Source organism: Thamnophis sirtalis, unplaced genomic scaffold (genome assembly GCF_051295495.1).
Source record: "Thamnophis sirtalis isolate CommonGarterSnake01/CBP01778 unplaced genomic scaffold, rThaSir2_p1.2 scaffold_14, whole genome shotgun sequence".
Taxonomy (NCBI): Eukaryota; Metazoa; Chordata; class Lepidosauria; order Squamata; family Natricidae; genus Thamnophis; species Thamnophis sirtalis.
Window position 1 is genome coordinate 29,207,820 of NW_028261394.1, and position 25,938 is coordinate 29,233,757.

The following is a 25,938-nucleotide window of genomic DNA, read 5'->3' on the forward strand; positions in this document are numbered from 1 at the left end:
TTTTCCCTAAACAACACTGGAGCAGCCGCTCGGGGCCTAGTAGGTTCAATAAAACCCCTTTGCAAATTTTTGTCAATAAACTTCCTTAATTCATCCATTTCACAAGGGGTAATCATAGATATCAATATGTGACCCAACCCCCTCCCCCTGGTAACCCCATCCTATAGTCCAATCTGCACACCCCACAGGTGTCATGTGGGAGACCTCTTCAAAAAGCATCATCAGGTTGGTATATTGGGCAGTTGGCCTTGGCAGCAAATCCTCTATCTGCAGCATGCGGAGTAGATGGTGAGAACAACTCCCTTTTAACAGTCACTCCTGCACTGAATACTTCCCCACCCCAAAACCATGTCCCCCTCCCCATTTCAATGGCAGCCAAAAGCAAGCAGTCCAATCACACTTGGCCAATAAAAAATACTATTCTATTCTATTTTTTGTTGAAACTTTGATCTTCACTGTTGACAAAAAATAATGTTAGAAGCTTGGCAAAAAGGCTAATTCACACAGGCCAGCTTGCAAGTTTTGATTAAGGTTATCTTACAATAAAGATACAGCCAGGATTCCTGATTGTGCTTCTTGTCTGGAGTACCTCACAATAATTAAACTTGCAAGTTGGAAAGCACACCTCTTCCCCCTCATGTTTAAAAATCCAAGAAACTAGGGAGAGCCTCTTCTGAGATTTGGTCCCCATTTGTTCCGGAAGTTCATCTGCCTCTTAAATCACTATTGCCTAGTCTGCAGCACTTCCTCCTGTCTCCCAACCCATATACCATGATTACACCCAAAGAACAGCATTATTTCTTCTAAATCAAATTTATAATATTGAAGATACATTTTTCAGATTAGCCAGTATAACTCTTTTCTTCATGTGACTGTTTTAAACCACGTAGCCTACGAATTTCATCTGGATCTTTCTGGTGTCGTCGGTCTCTTTTTGGAGAGAATGACTTTGCCTGGAGTGATGGGGAAACCTTCTCTCGATCTAGTCACTCTCCTGGCGGCCTTTCACGGATATTTTAAAACTTGAAGGGAATAATGTGACACCCAAGTTAGGTGTGAAATCGGGTGCCTGGGATTTATCTGGCCAAGAGAGCTGGAAATTTCTCAGGATGCTGGTGAGGAAGAGGAAGAGCTCCATCCGAGCCAGATTTTCTCCTAAGCAAACCCTTGGTCCTGAAAACCAAAGACAAGATCAAAGGTCAATGCTATTCATGTAGAGAGGCAAACACTTTTATGATAAAACAGCATTCCTGAAACAGAGAGTTTGTGGCTGTGGAATGTCATTTGAAACTGACTAGTTCCCTGAGATTTAATGGGCCTCTGTGTTTGTGTGTGTCTGCATATTTGTGTTGTGTGTGAGAGGGGGGAGAATAGGAAAGCAAAACATGCGTTTCCTGGCTCATGAATTGGCATATTTTCGGGTTTATCTTGTTTTTTTAAAAAATTCCAGTTTTTTAAATTTTATAACATAAAAAATTCCATTTTTAATTCAACAATGTTGTTGTTTGGGTGCAAATACTTTTAGGAAATAGTAATCAAAATATTTACAACAGTGTTCATTAAATTAGTATTGATTATAATAGTATTAATAATGATGATGATGATGTTTACTTAACCATTTTAACATACCTCCCTTATTAATCCTTTCCTTCTCTTTCCCTGTTTCTAACTCCTGTTTTTGTCAGCTAATCATTTGATAAAATGAGTCCCAGATCAAAAGATATTCAGTTTCTTCCTTTTCCTTAATTGTAAGTGTTAGACCTGTGATGGTGAACCTACAGCACAAGCGCCGGGGGGGGGGGGGGGGGGAGATGTCACACAGAGCCCTCTCTGTCGGCACAAGTGCCGTCGCCAGCTGCTCTTTTGGTTTCTGGTATGCCAGCCAGCTAGTCTTCACGGGCGCTGGAGTGCCGAAAATGGCTGGAAAACAGCCCCAAAATGCCCCCAAACCAGGCCGTTTTTCAGGGCTTTGGGGAGTTGTTTTCCAGGCCATTTTCTGGCTGTTTTCCAGGCCATTTTTGGGCTGTTTTTCTTTGCAGGCACCCAAGCAACCAGAGGTCCAAAAAACTACCTGAAAGTGCCCCCCAAAACAGCTCAAACTTGCTAAAAAAACAGCTGGACTGCCCAGCTGGTGTTTGGGTTTTTGGTATTCCGGTGTGCATGCGCATGCACATCCATTCTGGTTTGGGCATTTGGTGCCAAAAAGGTTCACTATCACTGTGTTAGACCATCCATTTCTGCACATTCTAATCTTTTTTAAATAATCTGTTGGGATTTCTTCACTTTTCCATTGTTTTGCAAATGAAATTTATCTTGTTCAGACAGAGAACCTACAACAATGCTTCCACAAAAATTGGCAAATATATCCCAAAAGTGAATGTGCTCTTCTGCTGCTCCCCATTGGCTACATTCAGAGTTTTCTCCATCCAAGGATGCACTGAAGCAGAAGGTTTTAGTAGACAGGGGTTGAGTCCACAGGGCTGTCTAATTCCTGGTTCTGTGTGATGTGCAGCCTTTGCCATTTAAAGTAAAAACACACACACACACACACACACACACACACACACACACACAGATAATTTACCTGCTGAAAATGGCAAAAAGGCTTCCGGCTTCACAAACTCCCCCTTTGCATTCAGGAAGTTGGAAGGGTTGAACTCGTGTGTGAATTTCCACTGAGATTCATCGTGATGAACAGAATGGAGGTTGATGAAAACAGTTGTGCCCTGGAAAAACCAGGAAAACTAGATCACACGGAAGAAAGACCTTAGTGATGGAAGGGATCTGGAATCAATTTTGCTTAGCTCTTTTGAGATCTGGTTCAAGAATGGAACACTGATGGTGAAAAGGATCATTCATAGACTCATAGGGCTGGAAGGAAACTTGGTGGTCTTCTAGTCCAACCCTCTTCCCAAGGGGGAAGCCCCTTATAGCATCCAACCTTCTTCCCAAGGCGGGAGCCCTTATAGCATCCCAGAGAAATGGCTGCCCAACCTTTTCTGGAAAACCTCCAGCGATGGAGCGGCTAACTTTTCCACTGATTAACCATTCTCACTTTCAGGAAATCCCCCCTTATTTCCAGTTTGGAGCTACCTATGATAAGTTTCCATCCATTGCTTCTTGCCCTGCCTTCAGGTGTTTTGGACAATGAATTGACCCCTTCTTTTTTCTGACAGCCCATTAAGTATTGGAAGACTGCTGTCATGTCATGTCTCCCCTCATTCTTCTCTTGGTTTGGCTAAATATACCAAGCTCCCTTAGCCTTCATTTTGCAGTTTAGCCTCCAGATCCATGGTCCACCAGTAAAAATTCCCAATTTTACCTTGGGAATTTGATAGCCCCCAAGCTGTGCATTTTGGATGGGTGTGTGAGCTACTCCGAGAGGAACAACAGTTGTACAGCGCTGGATTTCATGAATGACGGCATTTGTGTATGGCAGTTTTTCCCAATCTTCATATTTCAGGTTGGAACTACTTCCCAGAAAAGCATCTATTTCCTTCTGGCATTTCTCTGCAGTGCAAATAAATTAGTTAATGAGGAGTCTAAGGAAGGGGACATCAACAGAATGATGCAGTCATTGTTCCCTGGGAAGAAGGACTGAAGCGTTTTTAAGGGCAGAAAAATTAGGTAACATTCAGAAGATAATCTGAAAGTCACCTCCATAATTCACTGGAGTAGAAGAAGGGGAGGATATCCAGCACAATGAGATGTGCAAGACCAATCAATCACAATAGAGCTAGAAGGGACCTTGGAGAGTCCAACTCCCTGCTCAAGTGGAAGAATTGGATTTTCTGGTCTAGTCTATTAGCAGAGTTGATAATTATTTTGTCAAGTGCAGGAAATGGCAATTCAAAAGAATATGGGTTTATTGCATGCTAACTCAATGTACAAGAATCTGAACTGCTAATGGTCAAAGCAAAATGGAGTTAGATAAGAGTCAATGGAACTGAAAGTGGGCAGGACTTAGAACTCTTGTGGGCACGAAGGGACTCAAGATTGATGACACACTTGACCCCTCCCTCAGGCGCAGCCTGGTCATCTCCTATTTACATTTTTGAAAACTTTACACTGATTCCCCATCTTTTGTGTCCTTCTCAACTTGGTGCTCTCCTTGAGTTGTGGGAGAACAATTCATCTCTACCTGGGAATTCTAGCTACTAAAGTTCTAAACATTCCCAAAAGATGAATCTGTCTAAATCCAAATGAAGCTTTTAGAGAGGTCCAGAATCACTATCTCAAGACCCATCCTAATCAGCTGAGAAGATATAGGTAAGTAAAGCGCAGGGGCAGGCAGGCAGGCACACCTGATCATTGGAGCAAACCAGCTCGCTCCCCAGCTGATCGTCGGAGCTACCGGTTTGCCAGAATTGGTGCGAACCAGCTAAATCCCACCCCTGTTTTGCATGATTAATAGAAGGAATCTTCGTCATTTGCTATTTCCATACCTTGGATATCTGGAAAGGCTACCAAATAGAGCATTGCCCACTGAAGTGATACAGACGTTGTTTCTGATCCAGCAGTCAAGAGGTCCATCAGTAAAATTAGTAATTGTTCTTCTTCAAAACTTGAACCTTTCTGCTCTGCCTTTTATGAGTTAAAACAAAGAAAGAGAAAATAGTCCTCAAGGTACATGAATCAGCCCTGAACTATTTGTTCAGTGATGGTTTGAGATTATGACAGTACTGAAATTAATGACTTAGAGACTATTCTCACACTTATGACCATTACAGTATCCTGCAGCCACATGAACAAAATTCAGACACTTGGCAACAACATGTACTTATGACAGTTGCAGCATCCCAGGGTCATGTGATCAGCATTTAGAGTAGAGTAGAACAGAACAGAACAGAATAGAATAACAGAGTTGGAAGAGACGTTGGAGGTCTTCTAGTCCAAACCCTGCCTAGTCAGGAAACCCTACACCACTTCAGACAAATGGCTATCCATTGTCTTCTTAAAGACTTCCAGTGTTGGGGCATTCACAACTTCTGGAGACAAGCTGTTCCACTGATTAACTGTTCTAACTATCAGGAAATTTCTCCTCAGTCCTAAATTGCTTCTCTCCTGGATTAGTTTCCACCCGTTGCTTCTTGTCCTGCCCTCAGGTGCCTTGGAGAATAGTTTGACTCCCTCTTCTTTGTGGCAACCCCTGAGATATTGGAACACTGCTATCATGTCTCCCCTAGTCCTTCTTTTCATTCAACTAGACAAAACCCAGTTCCCGCAACCGTTCTTCATATGTTTTCCAAGATTTATAAGATTCTCACTCTCTTTCCAACAAGCAAAGTCCATGGGAGAAGCTGGATTTCCTTAATAACCATGTGATCCAGTTAACAATTGCAGCAATTCACTTAACATTACAGCAAATAAGGTTGTAAAACGGGGTGTGAATCGCTTCACACATGCCCTTGCTTAGTGATGGAAGCTCCAGTGCCAACTGGGCTTATAGGTTGAAGACCATTTGTATGATTCTAGAATATTTTTCACTCACATCTATTGAATGAAGTTCACATTCATTCATGTTCTGATTTAAAACATTGAGTTGGCTGCCACAGGTGAAACAAAGTCCCATAGATGAGTTCAGATAACACAATATAGTTTGCTCCTCCCTTTAGGACAAACCTCTAATTCACACAAATTTCAAGAGAGTCTCTGTGCTAATTGTTGAACTAACCAAGCAACCAATTCTGTATGCTTTTAGATTATCTGTTTTTCGTACTCACACAACTGCAATGGGGCAGCCACCGCTTCAAGATGAGAACAACTATATAAGAGTGCAAAATCAAGCAAAAGGTTTTTTTTTACCTTCTTCATTTCTTTTAGGTATGCATCAATGAAATCTTGACTTTCTTCAGGAGTCAAGTTTGTCTTGTGTTCCTCCAGCACTTTTTCAAGCAAATCAAACATTGTACGGGCGTTTGTCAGTATTTTCTGATGGGGCAGGGGAAGCCTCCTCACTAAGGGCACGGCGTTATAAAGCTGCCAACAAAGGGAAAAGAAGTCAAAATTAATTAAAATGATCATTGGGTAATATACGCTGTAGGGCCATGAGGGCGAATATATGGCACACATGCCAGAAATGGCATGGGGAGGCATGTGGCTGGCATGCTTAATGTCACATGTTCCTCCAGTTGATCTTCATGTGCGCATGCATGCCAGTCACCGGAAAACAAACTAGTTGGTGCGCATGCATGTGCCAGAAACTGAAAGTTCATTTTCCAGCATGAGCATGCCCACTAGACAGTTTCTCTTCTCCCGATGCATGGGCACACTTCCTTTTTGGGGTTCCACCACAAAACCATGCTCGACTAAACCACGTCCGACTAAACCGCGTAGCTGACGTCATCAACAGGGCGACAACAGCGCGGAGACAGAAGCATGCTGTAAACCCTAAACCTAAAATTAACCCCTAACCCTAAACCTAACCCCCCTAAACCTAATCCTAAACCTAACCCTAAACCTAACCCTTAACCTAACCCTAAACCTAACCCTTAACCTAACCCTAACCCTAAACCGAATCCTAACCCTTAACCTAACCCTAACCCTAACCCTAACCCTTAACCTAACCCTAAACCTAACCCTAACCCTAACCCTAACCCTAACCCCAACCCTTAACCTAACCCTTACCTTAAATTGAATCGGCTTGCTTTCAAAGCGCTATTTAAAGCGCCCTTCTTTCTCCGTGCTGGCTGTTGTTGCCCTGTTGATGATGTCAGTGATGCGGTTTAATCGGGCGCGGCTTAGTCGAGCGCGGTTTTGATGGGTCATGCCTTTTTGGCACTTTGCCGCAACTACTGTAGGGGTGTGTTGGGAGAGAAAAAAAAACACCTTCAACTATCTATGTTCATGTATGTTATTTGATGTTGAACTTTTGATAGAGCACAAACATTTAAGGAAGTTAATATTTCAATAAAGTGGTGTCATGCCCTAATTAACTCTGTTTCCTGCTGACTCAACCAAGTCAGTCATAAAATTATGATGTTCCCTTAAAAATAAATAAAATTGTGCAAGGAAAGTTGAATAAATTCCAAAATAGAGAAGGCATTTCATCTACCGGTGACTTTCTCAACCTGAACAATTTTTAGCATTCTGGGAATCATGACCATTTTCCTGGCCTCCTATCAAGGGTACCATGGCCCAGGGCCCCGTCATCATTTTCAAATTTTGATGCGACACGTCCATCACAGTCCTCAAAACGTTGTCATCGTTTTCAAAACGTTTCCCAAACAGAATGGATGAAATGATGTTGGTGACTGCAGTTTCAAGAAATGGACGAGGATCAAGAGGTGAATCTGCAGGGCAAACCAAAAGAAAATAAGATTAGCATTAATCCTGTGATGCAAGAACAAACACAACCCTAACCCTACAACCAGAATGCTAAGCTCTTCCCACTCTGCATCAACACACACAAACTCTCTCTCTCTCTCTCTCTCTCTCTCACACACACACACACACACACACACACTCACACACACACAAATATAGGTCTAACTGTGAGGAAAAAAGAAGCGACATTGGTGTGATGATTCCCCAGCTATCCCGTCCTGTCCCAGGTGAGCTTACCTGAGTTTTCAGCAAATGCTTCAATCAAACAAGTTGCCTCCTGCAAAATCTTCTCTTGCATTGATTTTTTGCCCAGTCCAAAGTTCCTGAGAAGCATCAGTGAAAACCTTCGTTGTTCTTTCCATGCTGGGCCGTAGGGTGCTAATATTATGCCTGTAAAAATGAGAGACGGAAAATGAAGCAATGATAAGGATTAAAAAAATGCTTAGAGGGAATGGTAAAACAGCGAATAGAGTTAAAACCAGAGTTATTTCTATTAGGCATATTAAGAGGGAAATATAACAAAAAAAAAATCCTAATATTTAGTGCTACACATAATAATGGCAGCCAGAATAGTATATGCTCAAAATTGGAAAAATGGAAATATACCCTCTGAAGAAATAGTAGTAAAGAAAATATTAGACTGCACTGAAATGGATAGGTTGACAATGGAAATCAAAGACAAAGGAGAAGCCAAATACTATTTAATTTGGGATGTATGGTATAATTGGCTTGATAATAGATGCAAAGATTAGAAAATTAATGATGAAAGATGATTAATGAATTCAAAATTAGAAATAAGTGTAAACATAATGAAAGATGAATATTTATTATATATAATAGTACATAATGATAAGATACTACAAAAATGTAAAAAAAATATCTAGAATGATAACTGTATAATGTATACATACGTAATAATATATATAAATGTAAAATAACTGTGGATATAAACCGGTATAGAGTTGTTACAAAACTGGAACTGTGATGTAAAATGAAGAAAACTGTACAATAAAAAATATTCAAAGCTTTAAAAAAGAAAAGAAAATGAGGCGATGGAACTACAGTTACTGTTTGAAGTTACGATGGCACTGGGGGGGAAAGTGACTGATGACTGCTTCTCACACTTACGACCATTGAAGCAGCCCCATAGTCACATGATCAAAATTCAGTTGCTTGGCACCTTACTCATACTTATGACGGTTGCAGTGTCTCGGGGTCATGTGACCTTTTGCAACCTTTTGACAAGGACATTCAGTGGGAAAGCCCGATTCACTTAACAACTGTGTTTACTAAGTTAACAACTGCAGTGGTTCACTTAACGACTGTGGCACAAAAGGTCATAAAATGGGGCAAAACTCACTTAACAATTGTCTCACTTAGCAACAGAAATTTTAAGCTCAATTGTGGTCATACATTGAGGGCTACCTGTATTTATCCAATGGTAAAACCTGATGAATTAATTAGTCAGGCTATGGATTCACGTAGCCATCGATCTTATAATTGCCAAGGTAGCATAAACACCCAACATAAGCGAACAACAAAAGTAGAGAGAAAAATAGTGGTTAGAAATGATATATTGGTACCTTTTTTCTTAAGGATATCATCCACTATTGGATTATCTGCCCTCCCAGCAAATTCTATGCCTTTTGTCACCAAGACCTCTTTGGCTGCAGAAAACCCATGAGTGAAGACCGCAAACGTTCCTCCGATGTAGAGACTGAAGACAGGACCATATTTTTGGGCTAGCTGAAATGAAATCACCGGGATTAATTTAGAATTGGGGTCGGCAACCTTAAACACTCAAAGAGCCACAAAGGTCCTAACCGGAAGCCTCCCGTTCAATTCTGGAGCCAACCAGAAATCCTGTTTTCCCCACCATAGAGTCTCCTCCTAGCATGGCGTCCTTTTTCCTCTACCTGTCCTAACCGAAAGCCCTCCCAATTGTGGAGCCGACCGGTGACAGGGAGCCTCAGCAAAGGGAGGAAAGAGCCACATGTGGCTCCAGAGCCACAGATTGCTGACCCCTGACCTAGAAGCATCAGGAGATTGGTTGGAAGCAATCACTTGCAAGGATGCAACACGGTTGAGACGCAAGAGTTGTTGAACCTGCATCACAGGCCATCTCCTTCCAAAACCTTCAGCCTATCCTTTCCCCTCCTATTTGGGCATAGATGCAACTTCTTATATGCAGAAGACTGATGGGATCTGATGAGTAGAATTATATCATTAAATGAAATGGGTTAGATTGTAAATTGTGACCCATCCAAAACTGGATTTCATTCTGGTAAATCTGCAGACAAGCCAAATTATCTTCAACATGATGTTGAAAAATATAGCATGGTCACTCAAGGGTGCTTTTCCTAAAGGCAACTGGACTTTCTCAGTTTTTATTTGAAAATATTTCACTTCTCTTCATAACTAAAGAAGCTTCTTGGATGGGAAGCTAAACAAAACCAAGAAAATCCATTTATCTCTTGGAAAAAGCACCTTTGGGACAACCGTGACCTGGATAATTGAGAATCTCCATAGACACAGTATGATCACCGTTATCCATAAGTAGCCTCACTTCCCTCCATTCCCACAGTCCAATTTACTTTATTAATTTAACCTAGTTTATGAATCAGATCAAATTATTCTTTCATAAGCGCTAGAAAAACACTGCAACCTTCCCAATAGCCTAGTTTAAAAGCTATAGAAACACAGCTGCTTTGGTCGCGCTGATCGATGATCTCTGGCGGGCCAGGGATAGAGGACATTCCTCTATCCTAGTGCTCCTTGACCTCTCAGTGGCCTTCGATACCATCAACCATGGTATCCTGCGACGGTTACGGGAGGTGGGAGTGGGAGGCACTGTCTTAAGGTGGTTCTCCTCCTACCTCTCGGACAGGTCGCAGTCGGTGTTGGTTGGAGGACAGAGGTCGACCCCTAGGCCCCTCAACTATGGGGTGCACAGGGTTCGGTCCTGTCACCCCTCCTATTTAATATCTATATGAAGCCGCTGGGTGAGATCATCCGGCAGCACGGGATTAAATATCATCAATACGCAGATGATACTCAATTGTATCTGTCCGCCCCGTGCCAACTCAACGAAGCAGTGGAAGTGATGTGCCAGTGCCTGGAGGCTGTCAGGGTCTGGATGGGGGAGTGAACAAGCTTGCACTCAATCCAGACAAGACTGAGTGGCTATTGATGCTGCCTCCCAAAGTTAGTCCAGACATTCCATCTCTTAGCCTGGGGGGTGAAATTATACACCCCTCAGAGATGGCTCGCAATTTGGGTGTCCTCCTGGACCCACAGCTGACGTTAGAGCACCATCTGTTGGCTGTGACCAGGGGGGCTTTCGCCCAGGTTAGCCTGGTGCACCAGTTGCGGCCCTACCTGGACTGGGAGGCACTTCAAATAGTCACTCATGCCCTCGTCACCTCAAGACTGGATTACTGTAACGTGCTCTACATGGGGCTGCCCCTGAAGTGTGTTCGAAGACTACAGTTGGTTCAGAACGCAGCCGCGCGAGCGATATGGGGTGTATCTAGATACACCCATATTACACCTATCCTCCGCGAGCTGCACTGGCTTCCTGTTGGTCTCCGGACGCGCTTCAAGGTGCTAGTCGTTACTTTTAAAGCCCTTCATGGTTTAGGACCTGGCTACCTGAGAGACCACCTCCTGACACTTACCTCCCAACGACCAACAAGATCACACAGGTTGGGCCTCCTCCAGGTACCGTCAGCCGGACAATGCCGGCTGGTGACTCCCCGGGGAGGGCCTTCTCTGTTGCTGCGCTGGTCCTGTGGAACAATCTGCCTGCAGAGATCCAGACCCTTACCATCCTCCCAGCCTTCTGTAAAGCTGTCAAGACCTGGCTGTTCCAGCAGGCCTGGGGCTGTTGATAGATATCCAGCCCCGTTTAGATGGAATGGGTGATATGAATTTTAATACTGTATTTTTATTTTTTTATCTCTATTTTTAAAATCATATGTTTCTTGTCTGTTGTGAGCTGCCCAGAGTCCCTATGGGAGTGGGCAGCATACAAATTCTAATAAACTTGAAACTTGAATAGAACACAAGGTTATGAAATTGGCACTCAACTAAGCCCATTAGGAAAGCCTTTTAATTAAGAATAAGTTAACTAGTGGAAATGTAATGTAAAATTGTGATACAGATGTAGATAGCTGAAAGCCCATTGAAAGTGGGGTCAAGAATAGGGAGAAGACTCAAACTCCAATATCTTCACTTTAAATAATTAAGAGTGGCAGGTACATTACTACCGTCTTTTGATTACTGAAAAATATTTCTTTACTTCTCTACTTATGGTTTAAGTTTAAGTTTATTAGATTTATATGCTGCCCTTCTCCCAAGGACTCAGGGCAGCGTACAACATTAAAAGAAACACATAATACAAAAGTTAAAAAAAATTAAATAGAATATCCCAAACAAACCCAATTAGAATTGACAATAACATTTTTTTAAAAAAAATCAAATTAAAATTAACAATGATCAATAATTTATTTTGTTTTGTTCAGGCCAGGCTGGCTTGCTGGAAAAGCCAACTTTTTAGGGCAAGTCGGAAGGACCGGAGGTCGGGGATTATACGAAGCTCCGGGGGCAGCTCATTCCAGAGGGAAGGCGCTCCCACAGAGAAGGCTCTCCCCCTGGGGGTCGCTAGCTGACACTGTGTGGCCAACGGCACCCTGAGGAGGCCAACTCTGTGGGATCGCATTGGACGGTGGGAAGCTACTGGTGGCAGTAGGTGGTTTCGCAGGTATCCTGGGCCTAAGCCATGGAGCACTTTAAAGGTCATAATTAGTACCTTGAATCGCACCCAGAAGACAACCGGCAACCAGTGCAGGCTGCCTAAAAGGGGTGTAACATGGGATCACCTAGGTGCCCCCAAGATAACCCATGCAGCCTCATTCTAGAACAGTTGAAGCCTCTGGGTGCTCTTCAAGGGCAGCCCCATGTAGAGAGCGTTACAGTAGTCCAGGCGAGAAAGGACGAGGGAATGAGTGACTGTGCACAGAGCATCCCGATCCAGGAAGAAGCGCAACTGACGTACCAGGCCAACCTGGTAAAAATCCACCCTGGTCACGGCCATCAGGTGTTCTTCTAAACTAATCCACGAATCCAGGAGGACTCCCAGATTGCGGGCCCTCTCTGAGGGGGCTAAAATTTCTCCCCCTATCATCAAAGATGGAACAAGATGCACAAATCGGGATGACGGAAACCACAGCCACTCAGTCTTGGAGGGATTGAGCTTGAGCCTGTTCCTCCCCATCCAGATCCGCACAGCTTCCAGGCATCGGGACATCACGTCGAGGGCATCGTTTGGGTGGCTTGGGGTAGAGATGAAAAGTTGGGTATCATCAGCATATTGATGATACCGTACCCCAAAACCACGGATGATCTCACCCAGTGGTTTCATATATATGTTGAACAGGAGGGGTAAGAGAACCGGCCCCCGGGGCACCCCACAAGTAACGCGCCTCGGGGTCGATCCCTGCCCTCCAGTCAACACAAACTGCGACCGATCCGACAGGTAGGAGGAGAACCACCGTAAAACGGTGCCCCCCACTCCCAACCCCTTGAGTTGTCGCAGTAGGATACCATGGTCGATGGTATCGAAAGCCACTGAGAGGTCTAATAGGACCAGGACAGAGGAGCAGCCCCTGTCCTGGGCCCGCCAGAGATCATCGACCAATGCGGTCTCCGTGCTGTATCTGGGCCTGAAACCTGAACTGAAACAGGTATCCAGGTAGACAGCTTCATCCAGGGACTGGGGAAGCTGACGTGCTACCGCACTCTCGACAACCTTCGCTACAAAGTGAAGGTTGGAGACTGGATGATAGTTGGCTGAAGAAGCTGGGTCCAGGGAAGGCTTCTTAAGGAGGGGCCTCACCACTGCCTCCTTCAAGGTGGTGGGAAAGAACCCCTCTCTCAATGAAGCGTTGGGAATCACCTATAGCCAGTCTCGTGTCATCTCCCGGAAAGCCGAGACTAACCAAGAGGGACACGGGTCCAGCACACAAGTGGCAGCACTGAGTCTCCCCATAATCTTGTCCATGCCCTCGGGGGTCACAGTATCAAACTCATCCCAGATGGTCTCCACAAGATTCATCCCCATCGACTCACCCAAATCTACCTAGTCAGAGTCCAAGCCTGTCCGGATCTGAGCGATTTTATCCTACAGATACTGAACAAATTCTTCAGCCTTACCCTGCAAGGGGTCTTTCCCAGCTCCTTGATTAAGTAAGGAGCGGATCACCCTAAACAGGGCGACTGGGCAGTTATCTGCGGATGCGATAAGAGCGGAAAAATGTTGCTGTTTTGCTGCTTTTATTGCCACTAAGTAGGATTTAATATGAATTCTTACTAGTGTTCGATCAGATTTGGACCGGCTGGCCCTCCAACCACTCTCTAGGAGTCTTTTCCAGTGTTTCATCTCCCGGAGTGCCTCAGTAAACCAGGGAGCTACCTGGGATTGACACTGGGTCAGAGGCTGCAAAGGCACAACACAATCCAAAGGCCCAGTTGCCGTCCTATCCCAGGCTTCCACTAGGGCTGCGGTCGAGTTGTGAGCAGGGGATTCAGGAAAAGTCCCAAGCTCCATCAGGAACCTTTCAGGGTCCACCAGGCGCCTGGGGCGGAACCCTCTAGTCGGTTCCGCCTCCCTGCAGTGAGGGGTAGCAGTATGGAAGTCAAGACTGATGAGGAAATGATCCGACCATGACAAGGGTTGGATAGAAATATCCCCTAAATCTAGATCATTAGTCCACTGCCCAGAGACTAAAATCAGGTCGAGTATGTGTCCCCCATTATGGGTGGGGTCTTGAATTAACTGAGTTAGGTCCTTAGCCGTCATGGAAGCCATGAACTCCCGAGCTGACTCGGATGTCTCACCAATGGAAGGCAGATTGAAATCCCCTAGGATCATAAGCCTGGGGAAATCAACTGCCGATCCAGCTAACATATTTAGCAGCTCCGGCAGGGCCGATGAAATGTAGCAGGGAGACAGGTACATAACAAAAAGGCCCACCTGAACTCCAAGGCCCCATTTCACAAAAAGGGACTCACACCTGCCTATCTGAGGCACAGTGACCTCCTGAGGTCTGAGACTTTCCCTAATAACCACCCCCACCCCCCCCTGCCCTGGGCTCTTGGCTGGTGAAACACCTGGAAGCCTGGTGGGCATAATTCACTAAGGGGACCCCCCTCATGGCCCAACTAGGTCTCTGTAATGCACACCAGGTCCGCTCTACCCTCTTGTATGAGGTCGTAAATGAGAGGAGCCTTATGTACCACGGACCTGGCATTAAGCGACACAAGCCAGAGACCAGGGTCCTGTAATCCCAAGCACCCAGGGGTGTGGGAGGGGTGATGAGGGTTGGAATGTGCAATCGCTCTTAAACAGCGGACCCGTGTTCCCCAACATAATTTGGCCCTCGGCCCCCACCATATCTGCCTCTCCCACAAACAGTAGAGATGGTGAACCCCCCCCCAAATGGAGTGGCTTAATGTCTCCCCCGGAATCCCAACACTTCCCAGCACTCCCGACCCGCGCCCATTAGTTAGCTCTGGCCTGTGCCCTGGCAGACTCCCCCCCCCAAAGCCTGACTGAGCAATCCGTATCAACCCCCACCCCCCACCCCCTTAAAATTTGATTTAAAAACCCCTGTAAAAAAAAACCTAAGAAGTCTCTTCTTCGCATGCCACCTCTCGGGATCCCACGATCTGTCATTAAGGAAGCGTCTTGATAGGCAAGAAGACCATCCCCGGGAAAGGGGGAGTTCCCGAAGGGAATAAAGTTCTGTCACAGTATAACATAGAGGAGAGTGTGGCATCAACCAAACGGGATGACATCATGGGGAGATGGAACGAGATGACATGTCCATGGGGGGGGGGGAGCTGATAGTGTTCAAGGGGGTTAGCGGGAAGCTGCTGCTGGGCACACCCACGTCAGCTCCAGAGATCCCAAGCTGGGCATCCTGCCGACGCTGACCGCACCCACACTGGCAGCTGCCGATGCTCTTCATTCTCCTCACCACCAGCCGCCCCCTTTCACTCATGATGTTCCGGCTACGAAGCAGTAAATCGCAGCTCAAGGGTATCCCCGAGGTCCCAGGAAGTTCTCATAGCTGGACCTGGAACCAACGATGGGATAGGGTACCCCTGCAAGCCCCCGAAAAGGACAATCATCTCCCCGAAGCTCTCCTCAAATGTGATAGGACACCATCTTGGGCATGCGCAGAACTTATGTTCTTCAAAGTACCAATTTTTTTTCAAAGCCCATGAAGGTCAGACATAGTTCTAGGATTGATTTCATCTCAAAAAACTGATCCTCTCGAGAGTAGCCCAATTCTATTAACTATCAGGATTCCTTCAAATCAAACATACATCTCTACAGAGCAGAATCCTTTAATATCGAACTAACATGCTGAAAGTTTGCTCCCCTAAATCTTTCTTTGATCTCCTGTAATTACAAGGAAACACCCCTCATTTTTGCTGAGTTACTCGATGGAGATTAATGTGGGATCGAATAAGGATCTGTACCTGATCCAAGTCCTTGAGGGGATCCTTCTTACTGAACTGAAGTAGGTTCCCAAGCAGGGGGAGGCTCCATGGTCCAGGGGGGAAACCTTTGGGACGTTGGCTCTTCCAGAAACAGAAGAATAGGAGGGAAAGAACAATCAGCCAACTGAGAATAACCATGTTGATAGCAGGGACGTTTCTCTCTATGTGTTTCTCAGCTGCTGTGACTTTAGCAAACCAGCCAGAGATTAAATCTTTAAGGTCACGATGAAAGATAAACTTTGAACAGAACTAGATTTCATAATCTGCAATTTAAAAAACAGGAAAGTTTGGGTTATCTGCATTAAAATCTTTCTCAACAGTACCATTTAGGTAGTCTTTGATTTATGAGCAATTGATCAGTGACCATTCAAAGTTCTGATGACATGGAAAAAAATGACTTACAATTGGTCCTTACATGACTATTGCAGCATCCATAGGATCAGGGAATTATGATCCAGGAACCTGGCAACAGATTGTCCTAGAATTATGACCATTTGTCATCTCCAACAATCTGGGTCCTCATTTTATTGACCTCAGAAAGATGGAAAGCTTAGTCAACCTGGAGCCAGTCAGGTCTATATTTTTGGGCTAGCTGAAATGAAATCACCAGTATTAACTTAGAATTGGGGTCGGCAACCTTAAACACTGAAAGAGCCACAAAGGTCCTAACCGGAAGCCTCCCGTTCAATTCTGGAGCCGACATTGCCATAGGTCTATACTACAGGCCACCCAACCAAGCAGAGGAAGTAGATGAACTTTTTGCTAGTCAGCTAACTAAGGTATATAGAAAGCACACCACAATAATAATGGGGGACTTTAACTACTCTGACATCAACTGGGAAACAAACTTTGCACCAAGTGGAAGATCCAACAGGTTCCTAACAAACCTAGCAGACAACTTTGTTTCCCAAAAAGTAAAGAACGGAAGAAGGGGATCAGCCCTATTGGACTTAATTCTCACTAACAGAGAGGAAATGATAGAAGGTGTTAAAGCCACAGGAACCCTGGGGGCAAGTGACCATGCAATATTGGAATTCAATATTATGCAAACACAAGTAGTAGAACAAAGTCAAACTAGAATCTTGGACTTTAAGAGAGCTAATTTCAATAAACTTAGAGAGAGCTTGGGAAAAATTCCATGGATGAGAATCCTTAAGGGGAAAATAACTCAAGAAGCTTGGGAAATTTTGAAAAATGAGTTTACAAAAGCCCAGTCTAGCACTATACCAATGAAGAATAATAATAAGAATAATAACCTCTCTGAAAATATTGCAACACAGCAGTAGCCATAAGGTGATCTCCTGCACCTCAAAAATAATAAGATCTCCCTGAAAATAAGGCCTTATTTTGGGTGTCAAAAGAAAATAAGACCCTGTCTTATTTTCAGGGAAACACGGTGGGTTTTGATTGAATGTTTCTTAAATGCTAATTTGAAGCCTTAGTATTTTATGTTCAGAAAAACTCCATTCTCTACAGCAGAATCTTTCCAAGGAATAAACATTGTAGGAAGGGAGGCATGTTGATCTATGGTATAGAAGAAAATATTAGACTTCTTTTGACACTGTTTCTTTCATGTTATTAAAAGGCATAAGCTTGCAGAAGACTTATTGTGTGGATAGATCATTACAGGATTTAAATTTGGACGAAGTGGGGGGAAAGGAAGGAGTGTGAAGGCAGATTGGTTGGGCAGATGCAAGTTATACACAAATCAGATTACAAATATCAATGAATGAAAACACAGAGCATCCAGAAAGTAGTCAGACCCTCTTCACTTTTGTCAACTTTTGTGGTGCTGCAGCCTGATGCTACAGTTGTTAAAATTCATTCATTTCTCATTAATCTAACACTTAGGACCCCATAACGACAAAGTTCCATTCAATTCAATAATGACAAAGTGAAAACAGAATTTTAAAAACATCTGTAAACTTATGAAAAAGAAAAAACTGTAACATATGGGCCACTGAGTGTAGATTAATGGGGGGGGAGGGGAGAGAATGATTTTCAACTACTGTAGAATCAGGATGCAGCATAACAATATTGACAAATGTGAAGAGGGGTTGAATCAGTGGTGGGTTCTGGGCAGTAGAAATGATTTCAGCCAATCTCTAAAGATCTCAAAAGCACAATGCATTTGATCTCTTGTTCACCCCTGATATTTCTAATCTCTTTTATGTATAGCCTGCCTTTGCACAGACTGCTTCCCTTCCTCCCCCATCATCTCATCCAAATTTAAACCCTGTACCAGTCTAACCACACAATAAATCTTCTGCAGTTGTCAGTGTAGTTGACAAAAACTTACCCCTTTTAATAAAATTAAAGAAACAGTGTCTATAGACTAATATGTCTCCCTTCCTACGATATCTATTCCTTGGACTGCTTGTGCTCTAGAGAGTGGAGTTTTCCAAACATGAAATACTCATTCTCCAAATTAGCATTTAAGTAATATTCAGTCAAAAAAAAAAACTAATCAGAAACTTTGAACTCTGACGCTTCTAAATGCCAAGCATTTCTATGAAATATCACAGGGATTCAACGCAGGCTAAATGTAAAGCAGAGAAAAAGTTGTAAAGGTGGCTTAAAATTGGTATTTTGTAACCAGGTTCTAAAAAGCAGAGACATCACCCTGCCAACAAAAGGGAGTATACTCAAGGCTATGGTTTTTCCAGTTGCAATTTTGGCTGTCAAAGTTGGACCATAAGGAAGACGGAGCATCAAACAATTGAAGCCTTTGAACCCTGGTGCTGGAGAAGACCCCTGCGAGTCTCTTGGACTGCAAAGTGACCAAACCGATCAGTCCTAGAGGAGATCAACCCTGACTGCTCTTTAGAAGGCCAGATCCTGAAGATCCTGAAGATGAAACTCAAATACTTTGGCCACCTAATGAGAAAGAAGGACTCACTGGAGAAGAGCCTCATGCTGGGAATGATGGAGGGCAAAAGAAGAAAGGGACGACAGAGAATGAGATGGCTGGATGGAGTCACCGAATCAATCAGGGTGAGCTTAAATGGACTCCAGGGGATGGTAGAGGACAGGAAGGCCTGGAGGAACGTTGTCCATGGGGTCGCGATAGGTCGGACACGACTTTGCAATTAACCACAAAAAAACCCCCAAAGAAACAGGTTCTGCAAATCATAGAGTTGGTTTTTGTAACTGATGGCATGTGGGTGAAGAAGAGGGGAAGGAATGTGAACTCCTTTGGCTTAGAAAATAATGAAAAACATTTGAGACCACCTAAGAGGTATGGTCAGGGCTAGGGTTTCATATCTTTGGAGTCTTTTTATTGTGTTATAGAATCAGAGTTTCCATTGTGTGGGTTGAATCGGTTCACAAGGAACTAAACATCAGGAACCTGTTTTTTTTTTTTCTTTGCAATGTTTCCATTCTGTCTCATTTGGCCTTGTGATCTTTCCAATCCAGGGTTTGCAGTAAACCAGGGTTGGGCCAAAACAGGACCCCATTTGTTATGGGGGAGGAAAAATGGGGAGATATCAATTTGCAAAGATTTGTGAGAGCATCTCCAACTTTTGAATGTCATTGGGCTTCAATAGACCTCTTTACTTATTTCTCCTGTTGGAAGAAATGTCCATCTGGCTTCAGTTCCAAGTGGGGGAAAAGATATTGGAAAGATGGAAACTGATTGGAAAGGTGGTTTTAATGGTGGACAGGATGACATGCCTTGAAGACCCAGGGTGAAGGAAAAAGGGGACGGATGCTGCGGGTCCCTGGGTTTTATGCCCTCTCTGGGCTTTTGAATTTGAGCTTGTATTCTGATTGGTTGTCAGAATCCCATGGGGCCATGCAGGGATAACTTTGTAGGTTGTGTTTGTGTCTCAAACTTGGTTGAGCCTTGCTGGGTAATAATGTAATGAAAGGGCTCTGGGCAATTCCTCCTATGGCTCTACCTGAAGGAAGTGGATCTCTGTTATGTATAATAGACTGGCCCAGGCCTTAATGGCCCATTGACAAAGGGTGGGGGGGGGGGTTACTGAGTTTCGACCTCCCTTTTAGGGGAAATATTCTGCCCTTTTAATATTTCCTAAAATATCTCATTTTCCTAAGTGCTCACTTCCTACACTTCCAATTGCATTCTGTGTTTTCTCTGGGAAGGTAAGGAAGCTGGTGTGAAGATCTCATCGGATCCCCACAGTTACAAGGCTGTCAGATGGGGAGAACCCAGAAAGATTGAGCAACAGCAACAAAGACAAAAAGGGCTGAAGGACAATAATGACTTTCTTCCAGCAGGAGCTAAACCAAAGGGGGGAATGTGGTGAGAACCACAAGAAGGAAAGAGTAAGGAGGGAATAGAAAGGAATCTTCAGAATTATTCCAATTGGAGTAGAATTATTTCTGCTGTTATTTCAATACTCCATTCGTCTGTTAGAGCTTGGCCTTGTTCCCTTGATGATATCTTCTTGTTCAGGAATTATGGGTTTTTTAGCCTGGTGTGCTCTGCCTAACTGAGTGACTTTGTGATTTAGATTTTTGGAGAACGTTGCAAAGACTTTATTCTGTCCAGAGTATTGATGCTTGGGAATAGATCCCAAACCAACAGGCTGCCCATTCCAACACAGATTATATAGCTGCCCATGTTTTAACCAACTCTGGGAAGCAGTGGTGGGATTCAAATTTTTTTTACCACCAGTTCTGTGGGTGTGGTGTGGCTTTGTGGGTGTGGCAGGGGAAGGATACAGCAAAATCCCCATTCCCTCCCCACCCCATTAACCTGCTTTCCAGCTCTGTTCTCCTATTCAGGGCAACAAAAGAAGATCTGCTGGGAGGCTGGGAAGCAGTAGGGGTGGGGCCAGCCTATTTCCCGGTTCTCCAAATTACTCAAAATTCCCGCTACCAGTTCTCCAGAACCTGTCGGAACTGGCTGAATACCACCTCTGCTGGGAAGTCTCCCAATGAAAGATAAAACTTACAAAACCATATCAATACTATTAAAACTGAATAGATTAAAACAGCCCAGTCCTGATCCCAGCTGCAGCATCGAATGTGCAATTGGCCAATCTCACCCTAGCATTGAGGGAATAAACTTCCTCATTGGCTTTTTGTTGTTGGTTTTGTTGCCTTCCCTTTTGTATTGTCCCCCCCCCCCTTCCCTTTGGTTTTGTTAGCCGCCCTGAGTCCCCCGGGAATAGGGCGGCATACAAGTTGAATAAAACCTCAAACCTTTTTGTCAGCAGGGAAAGACAGAGGCAGACTGCTCTGCTTTGAATATAGCTGTTTTCAGTCTTTCCCTCCTATTCTTCTGGTTTTTGAAAAATAAACCTCCAAAGGTTTTCCCCCTGGGCTGTGGAGGCTGCCCCTGCTTTGGAATCTGCTTCAGTTCAATAAAAATAACCCTCTGAAATTCCTTGATGTGGTAAGACTCCTTAATTGCTCTTATATCAAACTCCATTCAGAAAAGCAAGGAGTTTGGCTGCCATTTTTAAAAGGAGGCTGGCTGAGCAGTTCTGTGTCTGTTAAATGTTTCCCCCTTTGATTGAAAATGCACCCTGCAACCCATTGAGAAGAAATAGAATAGAATAGAATTCTTTATGGGCCAAGTGTGATTGGACACACAAGGAATTTGGTCCATATGCTCTCAGTGCATATAAGGAGAATAAAATACATTCATCAAGAAGGAAAGATACAACACTTAATGATAGTCAAGGTTACTAATAAGCTATCAAATCATACTACGAAACATATAAAAACAATATAAATCGTAAAGATACAAGCAACATGGTTATAGTCATAAGTGGAAGAGATAGGTAATAGGAAGGAAGGAGAATAATAGTAATACAGTCTTAGTAACTAATTTGACAGTGTTGAAGGAATTAGTTGTTAAGCAGAGTGATGGCGTTTGGGAAAACACTGACCTTGTGTCTAGTTGTTCTGGTGTGCAGTGCTCCATAGCGTCGATTTGAGGGTAGAAATCAAAACAATTTATGTCCAGGATGTGAGGGGTCTATAGATATTTTCACAGCCCTCTTTTTGACTCGTGCAACATACAGGTCCTCAATGGAAGGCAGATTGGTAGCAATTGTTTTTTCTGCAGTTCTAATTATCGGTTGAAGTCCGTGTTTGTCTTGTTTGGTTGCAGAGCCAAACTAAACAGCTGAGAAAGTTATGCTGATAACCAGATTCCAGGTACGTAAGATTGATTTGGAGCAATCCTAACCCCCCAAGGACATTGAAATGCTTCCAAAAGATTCTCCAGAGTTTATTTGCATTGCATGGAGGGTTTATAAATGTTTGAGCTGAATTCCAAGGATCAGCTCTGCCCTTTTCCAAAACAACATTTGGAATTTCCTAGAATACAACCAGAAATCTTTCTAGACCACCTTAAACCCCGCCAAATTCTTTGGAGAAGGAAAAAAGGCCATGCAGCTGCTGGAAGTCACTGCTTTCACTTTCTTGTAAACATTGCAATTCCATTCTGTCATGCTGATGCTAAATTTCTATTATACAATTAGGGGAACTTGTTTTTAAACAAACACCAACATGTAGCAATTCCCCTGGATAAAATGTCCAAAATGTTATGTGTAAGATTTATAATGTATGAAATGTTAATTTAAGATTTTAACAAAGAGGCTTCTGATGAAACGCTTCCAATAATTGCTGTTAGAGTTTGCGCTTTGTCTTTGCCTCAAGGAGGTGTGTGAATTCTCACAAAAGTGAAAGTTAGAGAAGGGGACATTGTTGTTCCTATGTGTTTCTGGCCTATTGTAAGTACAAATGGGCCTTCTTGGAACACATGTTCTGCCATGCATCGTTCTTTGAGCTGAATTAAACTTGGCATGTTCCTACTTTCTATCTGAAGGATAAGCATGAAGTATTGCCCGACAGGGGATTACACAATGGCTCAGTGGCTAAGACGCTAGCTTGGCAGTTTGACAGTTTGAATCCCTAGTGGTGTGTTACTTGTCCCAGCTTCTGCCAACCTAGCAGTTCGAAAGCATGTAAAAATGCAAGTAGAAAAGTACGAACCTTTACCTTCCATTCCACTCCACTCCACTTAACTCCACTCTACCTATTCTGTTCTGTTCTGTTCCATTCCACTCCACTTTATTCCATTTTCCATTATTAATGCCTTGCACAAAAAGGTTATTATTACAAGATAATCAGGTGGGCAGAACCCAGAAAAAATGAGCAATGGCAGCAAAGACTGAAATAAAAAAAGACTAAAGCAAAGAAAGAGTTACTTTCTTCCAGCAGGAGCTAAACCAAAGGGAGGAATGCGGCAAGGACTATGAGAAGGAGAGAGTAAGGAGTGAGTAGAGAGCAATAAAGCAATAAATGAAATAGAATTAAACAAGTAACTAAGTGGTAATTAAAAAAATAAAATAAGCAGGGGGCTAGAGTAGAAGGCCTCCAAGGTTCCTTCCAACTCTTCTACTCTATTCCATTCCATATTTTCTATTCTATTCTATTCTGTTCAATTCTATTCCATTTCAATCCATATTTTCTATTCTATTCTATTCTATTCTGTTCAATTCCATTCCATTTCAATCCATATTTTTTATTCTATTCTATTCCATTTCAATCCATATTTTCTATTCTATTCTGTTCCGTTCCGTTCCGTTCCATTCCATTCCACTATTCTATCTATTCTATTCAATCCTTCTAATAGCATGGCCTTTGAAATCACATTCAAATGAGTCTTTTGCCAGCTGGAAGGAACATTTGTACATCTGAACTGGACTATGTTGTTTCTCTGTGTCATAAAATATATGTGGGTATATGCCTATTTATTTATTTATTATTTATATTATTGTCATGTTTATGTAGTGTGTATTGGAGATGGAGACCCTCTGAGAGCTGAATGCAATGAAATTTCATTCTACTGTATGGCGATTAGTGTACATTTAAAGTGACAACAAAGTGATTCGCCAGAAAGCAGGAAGAAGAGTTATATTGTTATCTAGAAATAAATCCTTTCCCCTCTACAATATTCCTACTATTCTATTCTATTCCATTCCATATTTTCTATTCTATTCTATTCTATTCCATTCCATTCCATTCCATTCCACTATTCTATTTATTCTATTCTATCTGTTCTAATAGTATGGACTTTTGATATCACATTCAAATGATTTGCCACCTCACAACGTACATTTCTACATCTGAACATTGTTTCTCTGTGTTATAAAATCTATGTGGGTATATGCTTATTTATTTATTTATTATTTATATTATTGTCATGTTTATGTAGTGTATATTGGAGGCGGTGACCTCTGAGAGCTGAATGCATTGAAATTTCATTCTAATGTATGGCAATTAGTGTACATTTAAAGTGACAACAAAGTGATTCCAAGTGGGTCCATCTGTTAAGAGGTACCATGCCAGAAAGCAGGAAGAAGAGTTATATTGTTATCTAGAAATAAATCCTTTTCCCTCTACAATATATTCCCTCTACAATATTCCTACTAAGTAGTCCAGTGAAAGTTCTGCATACAACATGCCTACAAGTTGAGTGGGGAGGGGGTAACAGCGGATCACTTTGGAGAATGGAGCAGGATGGAGCTACAGGTAATTGTTCAAGTTCATCACCTTGGTGAGGCTATGTCGTATCATTGCAGCGATTGGCTCTCAGTGATTTCCTAATAACTCTTTGCTCATTGTCTTGTTTTGTTTCAGTTTGCAGAAAAATATGGACCCGTCTACTCTCTTTATTTGGGAACCACACCCGTAGTCTTAATTCACGGATTTCCTCTAGTGAAAGAAGTCCTCGTGATAAAAGGCACAGAATTTGCTGGGAGACCAGTCTATTACATTATTGATTTAATCACTAAGACAAAAGGTAATGATACAATTTTCAAGAAGTTTGAATGCCTCTTCAAGTTACCGTATTTTTCAAAGTATAAGACGCACCTTAGTTTTGGGGAAGGAAAATAGGGGGGGGGGGATTCTGCCTACCAGGTATTCATCTGGCTAGTCTTTAGCATGGTAAGCTTCAGCACATTAGTTTGCTCAATGGTTTTGAGGTTGGGGATGGTGGGGGCTGTGCAGGGGTTGGTTGCTGCCGGCATAACTGCCAGTTTGGTGTGCATTCAATTGTGCGCATGCAACTTAACTTTACTCACACCTGTGCCAGATGCCTGCTTCGTGTTCATCACCCAGCAAGGTTTAACCAAACTTCATTCAGACAACCTAAAAAATTAGCTATGACCTATAGGATAGCTATAGGATACATTTCTTGCACAGGAACAGGAAGCTCAAGGGCAAGGCCCAAGAGAGAGGATAAATAACACTCACTCTACACTCCATGTGCTCATCTGCACCCAAAACCCACATGGTCCTGTCCATCAATAAACCATCTTTCCAATCAGCCTCCATGCTTCCAGTGTCTTTCTCCTCACTTGGAACTGAACCAAGATGAATATTTCTTCCAACAACCTTCTGACAAGCAAAGCCAATGGGGAAGCCACGGCTGCATAATTCACTTAACACCTGCTGTGATTCTGTGGCATGGAACGTCGTAAAATGGTGCAAACTCACTTACTGTCTCGCTTAGCAACTGAAAATTTGGGCTTAATTGTGGTTGTAAATCGAGGACTACCTGCATCAATCTTTGACTTGACAGGCATAATCACACAGTCTTATGGTGAAGTGTGGAAAGAGCAAAAGAGGTTTTCACTGAGGCTGTTCAGAAACTTTGGCATGGGGAAAAATCTGATGGAGGAAAGGATCCTGGAGGAAGCATCGTACTTGACTCAGGCTTTTACGGAGAATATGAGTAAGCTTTCCCGGGAGAGGGTGGGATGGTTGGGAATTGTCCTTTTGTAGCTGCTCCCTTTTCCGTAGGACAAAGGTGACCTCAAAGTTGGTCATTGAATTGGTGCACTCATGCAGAATGGGAGAAACGTAGAATTATGCATAAAATTCGAAGTCCTATTGGCCAAAATAAGACCTACCTTTTATTTCATTTGTTATGTTTCTAAGGTTGAAATGCTTAGTTCTTGGTTGGCAGAAGGTTGATAGAAGTTTGGGGTTACGTGGGAAGTTTTATCATGTCTAAAATCCTAGAAAATGGAACAAGTCAGCGACTTTTGATTT

At 43.1% G+C, this 25,938-nt stretch overlaps 2 protein-coding genes and 1 pseudogene across 3 annotated transcripts in view; 2 read left to right on the forward strand and 1 right to left on the reverse strand.

Annotated features, from left to right (window-relative positions):
- LOC148042761 (cytochrome P450 2D17-like) overlaps window positions 1-25,938 on the forward strand; it is a 67,161-nt gene that overhangs the window by 38,869 nt on the left and 2,354 nt on the right.
- On the reverse strand, window positions 808-21,924 carry LOC106552531 (cytochrome P450 2J6-like). The gene is made up of 10 exons (XM_087729445.1): window positions 21,759-21,924; window positions 15,874-16,157; window positions 8,910-9,072; window positions 7,564-7,716; window positions 7,132-7,292; window positions 5,806-5,979; window positions 4,446-4,584; window positions 3,323-3,510; window positions 2,585-2,726; window positions 808-1,173 (listed from the first exon to the last, which is right to left on the reverse strand). Exons 2-10 carry the CDS (start codon window positions 16,030-16,032, stop codon window positions 983-985), a joined length of 1,470 nt encoding a protein of 489 aa, XP_087585571.1. The 5' UTR covers window positions 16,033-16,157; window positions 21,759-21,924; the 3' UTR covers window positions 808-982.
- LOC148042763 (cytochrome P450 2J2-like) lies at window positions 20,119-25,697 on the forward strand (annotated as a pseudogene). The gene is made up of 5 exons (XR_015698474.1): window positions 20,119-20,161; window positions 20,373-20,396; window positions 21,168-21,259; window positions 24,520-24,682; window positions 25,466-25,697. The product of XR_015698474.1 is annotated as a cytochrome P450 2J2-like (transcript).